Raw genomic sequence first — 10536 nt, 5'->3', positions numbered from 1 at the left:
TTCTATCCCAACGAAAGTGTTCTAAACAAAGGCCAATTTATATCATTGTTGGTTTCTTTTCTTACATTTTTTTTTAATTTTTGTTTTTAAATTTTTTAAAAATATATTTTAAGAAACTGAAAATAAAAGGAGTGGTAAAAGAATGAGCAACTGGAAACATCTATATAAAGGATAAAAATTAGTATGGTTAATGAAAAATAATTATATAAAAAAAAAAGGCAGCAGTACTTGATGGGCTCCGAAGTATTCATGATCTGAGTCTTAAATTCAAAAACAAAAAGACGAACTCCACAAATAAACTAGCGAAAAAAGGGTTAATGTATTTTATTTTATCTTTTATTCAATTTCTTCATCCATTTTATTATTAGTTTTTGATAGACGTGTCACACAAAAATTACACGTTAAAACTAGCAATTTCAAATAGTTTCCTTGTTCTATATTGTAACAATGAAAACAAGTCTTTCGTATCTCCAAACGGCTTCTCTTTGTCTATATAAATAGGATTAAATTTATTTTTTAAAATATTTTTTATTTAGAAATATTTTAAAATAATATTTTAAATTTTATTCTTGATATTAACCTATCAAAACAATTCAAAAATATTTAAACATTAATTTTTAAAAAAATAAAAAAAATCTTTTAAAAATAACATTGCTGCCACAAAAACAAGTTCTTGAAAACATTAGATGGGCAAATCACAATTTGCACATTGCAAAATTGGTTTAACAATGCAAAGTGTGCAATATCAACGATCAAATTATATGGTCCGATAAGAAAAGATTATTGATTATATTTTTCAACAAATTCCATTGGCAATCCAATCAGGAGCTTCGTGATGCTCAACACCTAAATTTGTGCAAATCATTCGAAGACATGCCTCCCACGAAAGCATTGTTCAATGTTCACCTAAAAAGGCTACTTCCAATAGATATTTTTATTATTCTTTTCATCATGCTTAGATTATTTAGATTATCATTCATATCATGATTTAACTTATTCAATTAGATACAATGAAAAATATAATTTTTTTCATGTAAGATTTATTCAAATTATTGTCAACTTTAATATCTTAAATTAGACTTTTTATATTCATGTATCGATGATACATACATCATAATTTTTTTAATCAAATCTTATTAATGGTAATGTATGTACTTTAATTGTTATCTAAACTTCACTATTTCATTATTTGATACAAATATTTAAAAAAATTTACACTAAATATAAAAAATAAAACTAATTTGCCTATAGATTACAAGAATATATCACCTAGAAATCAAACTCTTCTCATTAAAGCTAACCCATAAAATTCAAACATTTAAATCATGTATTCTAATAATTAAAAATTAGTCAGTATTTCAAATTCATTATCATCTAAAAATCATCAAGTACAAATCATGGAAAATTGGTTAAGAAATGCAAAAAAAAAAAAACAAAATTTCAATTAGCTAGACTTGACCCAATCAAGATTATAAACTTAAACCCTAGAAGATATTCCCTATAGTTCAAGAACTTCAAAACAAGTTTTCCCCACAATATTGAGATTCAAGAGAAATTAGATTCTAGAATCATTTTGTCAACACAACCTAAAATGTTATTCAAGAAGAATTTCAAATCAATAAAGAAAAATTAAGAAATGATTTCTATTCAATACAAAACACATAATTAAGAAATTAATTCTTCAAAACCTATAATTAAGAACAATGAAATCAAATTCAAACAAAATATTATGAAGATCTTACTAAGATACAAAATAATATCATATTCTTTACATGGTTAAGAAACTATAAGTATCAAACAAAACAAATAATATTCCATTCCTATTGATTGTTTTATACATTTTATTTTTTTAAATGATTTATTTCTCACAGAATTTCTTTTATGAATTGATTTTAAATCAACAAAATATATTTTGAAAAAAAATGTTTAAAATATTGCTTTGGAATAATTTTTTGCTAGATGGATATATTCCTCCATGTTATTGAAAAAGAATTTTACAATAAAGATACCAATCAAATTATTCCTCATTATTTCCCTTTAGGTTTTCATTATTTTCTAGGAAATATATTAAAAACAATGTAGTTTTATGACTTTATCTTGGTAAACGCCAACTATATTAAGATAAATCATAATCAAGACAAAAATAACCCTCAAAAAATTAACTATTCAAAACTTAAAATACTAAATGTTAAGATTGAAACCAAAGTCCACATACTTCTAAAAAGTTTTTAAAAAGTTTTTAACTCCAAGTATACAATTATCTTCATAAGCAAATAGCAAAATTTAATGCCTTTTGTTTTAAAAATTATGATCATTATTAGTTCATTTGTCTTTATAAGAATTATTTAAAGAATCTTCTAACATGGTTTCATTAATATTTGGTGGCTATCCTATGCTTTAGAAATAGAAAACCTTCCTAAGAAAGTCCTAAAGGGTCAAAAAATATTTACTTAATACATATCATCAACATCAATTTCTCTTTCTCTTCATTTTATATTCACTTTCAAAGTCTCTTTGATAAAATATGTTTTGATTATTTTATTTGTTATAATAGTAATGAATTAATTTGTTATGCTCCTGCTTTAATAAAAATCATTAAGGTTAATTGATGGTCATAATTCAAAAAAGAATAAGATTGTATATAAGTGATAACCACTTAATTACAATCCTAAAAACAACTACCATCATATTCATCCCCATCTCAAAAATATTATTTCATATTTATTACTTCTAAAAGAAATATCCAAGAAGACCTAGGACCAACAAGCTTAAAATCCAAGTACGAGAAAAAACTTCAAGAAGCTCTCTCTTGGACCAACAAGCTTAAAATCCAAGTACGAGGAGAAAAAACTTCAAGAAGCTCTCTCTCTATCAAACCTTAAGTTCTGATGATGAAGACCATAAACCAACTAATGAAGACATGATTATGGTCTTGATATCATATGAAAACTTTATAATCAATAAAAGAATGTTTTCTATGAAAAAGTATTCAAGAACATTATCTTTGATGTCATTATTTACTTTTTTAGCTTAAAATGCTCAAAATATTATCCCTTACATCATCATCATTTGCCAACTCAAAGTGCTCAAAACATCATCCCTCGTGTTATTATCACCTTCCATCTCAAAATGATTAAAATGTCATCCATGATGATTGATTAGAACCAATTCAATTAAAAGTATAGCAAAAATCTTACCTTGTAATATTATGTGCTCACTTTACTCACTATCATCTTGTAATATTTGAATCAATAAAAATATATATTTTATATAAGTTTATGTTATATATTTATTTCACTACTATTCATTACCAATCCAAAAAATGAATGGTATTAGAGATTTGTTAATGTTAGGACTAAAAATGATGTAAAAGATCATAAAATTAGTTATTTTTTAAGAAAGAGTTTGTTGTTGAGCTGTTCTCTAGAAAAACAACTAACTATAATATTTTATTGGAGTAATTCTACAGTATTCCTAGCTATTAGGAAGTTGTTTATGTTGCTAGTTATTTTTTAAGAAAAATCAGAGTTAGTAAGATAGGTTGTTAGTTATAGGATTGTGATCCCTATTTATTTGTATTGTAAACTTTCTTCTTGAGTATTGTATTATTTATATAAGATCAAACTCATTTAAATAAATAGTAGCAAATTTCTTAGAACATTCTGGATATGTTATTTATATAATTCTTATTTTGGAAATCTGCACTGACATATGGTATCAAGACTTGTAATCGTACAAGTGAAGAGAATTGTAAGGTGAGTGAAACACAAGAAAAGAGTAAAACATATAAGTGAAAATAATTGTGAGTTGGGTGAAACATGAGAGAAGAGTAAAAAAAAAATCTCTATGAAATTATAGAAACAATCACCAATGGCATCTTATAAACTATATACAACCTGCAATTTCATGCTTCGATGGTCATTATTACCATTAAAGTATGCTAATGGAAAAAATTTTGAGATCCAAATAGCATTGTCAACTTATAAAATTTAGCATTTTTGAAGGAAAAATATTAATGGATGCAACACAAAAAAAAAATTCATGGTAAATAAAAATTAGAAGACCTCAAGGAAAAGAATTACTTATTTCAAATTATAAATTGTTTAAGACTATTCTTTAAAATAATGCCTCTAAGTAAATATAGGACTTTATAAAAAAAAATATCAAGAAAAAATCAAAATGAAATGACAACACCTTTAAGCTCTTTCTAAATAGCTTGAAACTCTTCAAATAAAACCAAGTGGATCAATAAATTAATATTTCTCTTGAACATCAACTATAGCTACAAAATGAGACTTCATAAAGATCAATTGAAAGATGTTATAATGATAGATGATATTTTATGATTTATTACAATAAATTATAATTATGTTATTTGTTTAATTAAAATATCTAAAAATATTTATTTTTTTAGTTAATAAACTGTGCAATTCATTGTTTATTCATGAACAAGAAATTCAAGCCATAAACCAAGGCAAAGGTAAGAAAGTAAAGATGAAATTTATTATCCAAAAGAGAAAAAAAAAAAAGATTAAAACTCAACCTAGTAATCCAAAAATATAACACTTTTCAAATGACTTTAAAAGTTATTATAACAAACATCAAATTTAAAAGTAACTCGTAAGACTATATCACCACCTCAAAATGGTATACTAAAAAAACTATATATATTATTTTAAATATAAAATAATGCATGTTAAACAGTAGTGGAAAATTAATAACTTGCTAGTTAAAACAGTCAACTGGAGTGTTTATATACTAAAAATGTGCCCTATGAATACTTAAAAGATTATTATTGTTGGTTGACTTGGATTAGTAGTGGAAAATTAATAACTTGCTAGTTAAAGCAGTCAACTGGAGTGTTTATATATTAAAAATGTGCCCTATGAATATTTAAAAGATTATTATTGTTGGTTGATTTGGATTAGTTTTTATTTTTTTTGTTTAATTTTTTATTTTTATATTTAATTAATTAAGAATTAGTTTTTTTAGGTAAAAGGTTTTATTTTCAAATTATCATGATTGCTTTTCTTTTTTATTTTTATTTTGATTCACTAGCTATCTTTACCTCCTTTTTAATCTAACTAATATAAAACTAATTTATTTAACTTAGACAGATTTGTAACCAAATTGGTGAATTTTCTTCCTTCCTTCCTTAAAGCACCTTAACATTATTTGTAAGAACGAAATAATTTGGCCCTCGGCGGCGCAAAGGTCCATGCCTAGTGGGACAGCTAATCTTTGATGGGATATACCGTGCTGGACACCTGGATGGATGGAGGAGGAAGGAGCTTCGTGATGCTCAACACCTAAATTTGTGCAAATCATTCGAAGACAAGCCTCCCACGAAAGCATTGTTCGATGCTCGCTCATGTGCCGGGAATCAGGACACATGGCAAGAAGAGAGAGGAGCTCGATTATAGATCACTAAATTTCTGTACAAAATATGGAGGTGCCCCCACCGAGCATTTTGTGCTCGGTAAGTTAGGGCACGTCGGCAGAGAAGAGATGAGTTTAGGAATTCTTCAATCCCTAAAATCATCTTACTGATTCATACAAGTTTATCCCCACAGAGATTAGTGTGCGCAATAATAGAGGACACCCTAGTACATTCACACGTTATTCGCTGCGTGTGAGCTAGATTTTATCTACTAGATTTTATTTTATAGATGTAAAGATAATTTAAATAACTGTTAAAAATATAAGTTAATTTTTAAAAAAATATTATTTTTAAAACTACATAAGAACCAATCTCACTTAAATTAATCGATTTGATAGATTTAAATAACTTAAATAACTGATAAAAAAAAATTAATTTAAAAAAAAAACTTTAAAATGATAATTTTTAAAAAACAATATTAAAATAATAATATATTGTATTCATTTTAATTATAAAACTAAATTTTTAATTAACTCAACATCTAAGAATAAGATTAATTAAAATAATTTTAAAACAAATAATTAGACTTGTTAGACCTGTAAATTGCATCAATCGGCCAAATATATAAATAGCAATTTTATAAAATTTAATAATATAATTTTTTAAATTACATGAGAAAAAAATAAATAATAAAAATATTAATATACAATTAAAAAAAATATCCAATCAAACATGCAAATTAAAGCAATATAGATTACCTTAACAAGTTTGCAAATCATACTAACTCTATATAAAAGTAAAAAAATATATATATATATATATAAACTTAATTTTTAATTATTTTTATATTAAAAAATTAAATTAAAAAAATCACAATAAAAAAACATTTTAAATTATTATTATGATTCAAGTTGCAATGGATATAGATAAATACTAATTTTATTTTGTTAATTAATGGGGATACGAGAGAGGAGGGGGGGCTTGAGGCATTAGATATTTCGAAAAATTGCTTGCAAGTTGTGTCGAGATAAAGATTAAGGAGAGCATTGCCTCGCCCCACAAAGAGCATAATGCGTGTGTAAAATGAGTTGGGCCACGTGGATCCACCTCATGCACCCGCAATCTTATCCATTTCAAGTTACTTTTATATTACTTTTAGTCAAGTCCCAGCATCTTCTCATGCGCTCCAGCGATCCCCACTTTATGCGCTTGCTTGGAACCTTTTATCTGGATATGCCCTCTCTGACATCACCCTGCAGTTCAGACAGTTTCTCCCTTTTTTATTTTAAAAGTATTTTTTAAAAAATTAGAATCTTTTTATTCTTTTATATATTAATATCAAAAATAAAAAAAAATATTAATTCATTCTTAAATAAAAAATATTTTAAAAAATAAATATTACTATAATATAAAAGGTGTAACTAAGTATTATTTTTAATAAAAATATTTTTTGATTTTATTCAAATAATTAAATCTTTTTTAATATTTTTTGGTCTTCTAAAATAAATTTTATTTTTTTTCTAATGTAAATAAAAATAATAACTTATAGGGATAAATTAATAAAAATCTGGCAAAAAATTTAAAGAACTTTTCTTGGATATTTTTTGGAATTTTCTAATATTATTCTCAATTCTTTAATTTTTTTTTATTAAATAGAACTAATTAGAAGCTAACATCCTTACCCCTCCCCTTAAAAAGTTAAAATTGAGGAAAAAATAGATTAATTATAGATACATGGCCTCTGTTACGTGGCGGATATGAATATTTTTTCATACCAGATGGCCTGGCCTGGCCTGGCCTCTGTTACGTGGCGGATGGTGGCGGATATGAATATTTTTTCATACCAGATGGCCTAGCCTCTTGCGTCATTACTGGTTAGATTATATTTTTGAGTAATTTTTATTTGAAAATATATTAAAATAACATTTTTATTTTTAATATTAACAAGTTAAAATAATTTAAAAATATATTAAATTTAATTTTACAAATTACAATCACAAAGATCACTCTTAAGGCTCATAATAGCAGAGGCTAGGATCCAAAAAAATAAATCCAAAACCCTGCGCAACTCCATGACATACATACAGCATGCCCTGAGCTTGTTCATATCTAATACTGATACAAAATGAAAGTAGTGCAGGCTGTACAAGGAGAGTAGGGAGGACACTGATGGCTGACCACACCACATCATCTCCCAGAAATGACTAGGGTTTTCTCCTCTGAGTCTTGAGCGGACTTCAAGCTTGTTATAGGAAGAGGAAGAGGAAGAGGAAGAGGAGGCCGGCCTCCGTCTGAATGGGATGTGGCTGTTGCTGGTACTACCTCTTCCTCTGCAGGGACTGGTGCAGGTTGAACTTTTTTGGTTGTATAGGTGAAGGAGAGGTCTTTGTTAGCAGCCAGAGCAGCAAGCTCTTTTTCCTCCAGCCCTTTTGTTGGCCCAAGGCTGCATCGGTCTGGTGTGTGCTTGGCCAATGCATCTTTGAATTTCTTGATCTGAAATAGCACCAAAACAGAGACCATCATTATAGAAACAATCAACGAGACTGACAAAGCATGCATAATATACTGTATGGTTAATGCTATGTTGAAGTAAATTAAAAGGAATCCATTAATCTGGTCCGGTAAAAAATGGGTTTGTGAAGCAACATCTTCCTCGGAAAAAGAACCAGATGATTTCGATTAAAAAGTGAAATCGAGTGAGTTGAAGAATCTTGGATCTCGCAAACATAAGCAGAAAAATGTTTTATTTCAAGAATCAATCAAGCTATGCTTTTTCCTTCTTTCATGTGTTGAAGCTCTTACTTACTATACAGAAAACGGAGAAACTGAAACAGATTGGCATGTTCATAATAGAAACAATTATAAAACTCACTTCAACTATTGCAGTTAATCAACAAAAGTTAATAATAGTGGACTAACCGTGGCATTAGTACAGCTAAAGCTGCATAACCGGCCATGAGCCCCTCGATATAACCGGAAGAAAGGTAAAACATGGACATTGAGGCTGTAACACATGGATTTGTGCTCCTCATAATTCACTTGAAGAAACTGTACATCTGGGTTCATCTCTGCCAATTGACATAACTGCCAAAAAAACATGATATCCATCAGCAATCTCTCAGAAAAATAACTAACCTATTCACATTCACATGCACCACATCTATATCCAAATCGTTATGCATATCATACCTTGGGATGGAGAGCTTTACAGCCACCACATCCAGGGGAGAAGAAATCAACGACAACAAGTTTGTCCCCGGCATTCATTAGGGAATCCACAAGATCTTGTGCAGAAGTCACCTCTCTCACGTTGGGTTGCAGACCTTTCTCCCACCATTTTTGAGCATATTTAAGTCTAAGGCCAGTCTGTCAATTCCACAAAAGGAAAACCCGATAAATATTTATCCATCCTGGTAATAATAACATGACAAAAAATAGAATAAAATAAAACTTCGATCTTCCACAATATATAAAATCTCATAATTCTTTTATTTATTATAATATCAAGCAGGATAAAAATCAAGGCTTCAACCCGCAACAAAATTAAACAAAAGAGATTAAAAAACAATCTCATTAAACAAGAAATTCAAAATAGAGTCTATAAATCAAAGTCATACAGATTTGACCAACCTGGGCCACAGCCGAAGCTTGAGGAAGATACCCTCTTCTGGGTTTGCTTTGATTTCCTAGAACAGCAACCCTCTTGCCATAAAAATCACTGCAAGAAGAAGATCTTGTAATTTGTGATCTCAAAGCCTGTGGTTTGGCCTTCAAAGGGAACCCTTTAAGCTTACAACTTTTTGCAAACACAGAAATACTATTTTGTTGTTGGTTTTGATAATTACCAACATTAGAAGAAAAAAATAGACTTGTTTTGCTCAAAACATCCACCATAATTTCTTACAACAACTTAGGAAAAACAAAGACACAAACTTTGTTTCTAAAGACAGAATTTAGAGACAAATGGAGAAATATATTGATTCCCAGCTCTAACAAAACAATAAAGAAAGGCTTGTGCTTTCTCTCTTATAGATAAGAGTCTCTCTTCTCTCTCTCTCTCTCTCTCTCTCTGCTTTTTGAATTCGGAAGTGTTGAAAATTGAAGCTGGTGGTGGGATATTTGGGCCGTTGGATTTTGCTATGGATGATTGATGGGACTTCAGTCTAACGGTTGAAATTATTTAGCGAAAAATGTGAAAATCAATGGATAAGGTCTTTATTGTGCAGTTTAAGTCTTAAGATTTATTTTTCATGTTCGCCGGTTTTTATGGTTGATAATTGATACTAGGTGCGGTGAGTTGTATACTTCTGACACGTGGCGTCATCTAACCTACGACTTCTTTTGGAAGTTGGATTTGGATGGATGGATTTGCGCTTTGGATGAAAAGGAAGCATCTCTTTTATTTATCTTTTTTTGTCGTTTCTGGGTTATTAACAAAAACTGGAAAAAAATACGATAAAAATAATTGAGAATTAAAATAATAAAATTACTATTTTATCTTTCTAAAAAAATGTAACCAGGGGTAATTCGATTTTTACATGGTTGAATAGTTATTATAGAATTTAGTTTGTATCTAGGTCTTTTCTTTTCTTTTTCACAATATAATTACATAAATATTTTGAAAAATAAAAAATTATTTAACTTTAAACTAATTTTTTATATTTCTCTTTTCAAGTCACAATAAAATAACTCTATTGCATTTAAAATCAAAATTTCCTTATCTTGTCTTCAGGGGCTTTTTCATACTTTTATAATTATAGTGTAGTCTTAGGAGCATATTGGTATTTTTATAAATATATAAAAAACAATGGTTGTTGCGTGCGTTGAATGTGCGAGTAAGTAAATCGTTCATAGTGTTTAAATGATGCGTGTAGCGAATTACAACGGCCAAAAACAGGCATCCTTTGTGTTTTATGATTTGTCATGATGGGGCCTACCTCCACAGATGGCATGCGTGATTAGTTCCTCCCAAGTTGACACCTATTTCTTTTCTTGTTTTTCCCTTCTTTTCTTTTTTTTCTCTTTAATTTCCACACCAGAATTTTTAAAATTTCACAGCAATCTTTTAATTTGTTGTTCTTTTGAATTTCATCAATATTCTTTTAATTTATATTTTTTATTTAAATTATTTAAAAATTAAAATTTAATTTTAATTT

General features: G+C 28.1%; 1 protein-coding gene across 1 annotated transcript; it reads right to left on the bottom strand.

The window, feature by feature from the left end:
- Positions 1 to 7343: 7343 nt before the first annotated feature.
- On the bottom strand, positions 7344 to 9431 carry LOC105132489 (thioredoxin-like 1-1, chloroplastic). The gene is made up of 4 exons (XM_011036026.1): positions 9011 to 9431; positions 8570 to 8746; positions 8300 to 8464; positions 7344 to 7873 (listed from the first exon to the last, which is right to left on the bottom strand). The coding sequence occupies exons 1-4, from the start codon at positions 9272 to 9274 to the stop codon at positions 7568 to 7570; spliced, it is 912 nt and encodes a 303-aa protein (XP_011034328.1). The 5' UTR covers positions 9275 to 9431; the 3' UTR covers positions 7344 to 7567.
- Positions 9432 to 10536: the final 1105 nt, after the last annotated feature.

This window comes from Populus euphratica, unplaced genomic scaffold, assembly GCF_000495115.2.
Source record: "Populus euphratica unplaced genomic scaffold, PopEup_1.0 scaffold27.1, whole genome shotgun sequence".
Taxonomy (NCBI): Eukaryota; Viridiplantae; Streptophyta; class Magnoliopsida; order Malpighiales; family Salicaceae; genus Populus; species Populus euphratica.
This window is presented reverse-complemented; position numbering and strand designations above follow the sequence as displayed.

Coding starts and splice junctions, on each gene's coding strand:
- LOC105132489 (XM_011036026.1), bottom strand. CDS start 9,274: ATGGTGGATGTTTTGAGCAAAACAAGTCTATTTTTTTCTTCTAATGTT. Junction 8,747..9,010: donor AAGCTTCGGCTGTGGCCCAG/GTTGGTCAAATC, acceptor TGGAATTGACAG/ACTGGCCTTAGACTTAAATA. Junction 7,874..8,299: donor TTAGCTGTACTAATGCCACG/GTTAGTCCACTA, acceptor GTGCTATTTCAG/ATCAAGAAATTCAAAGATGC.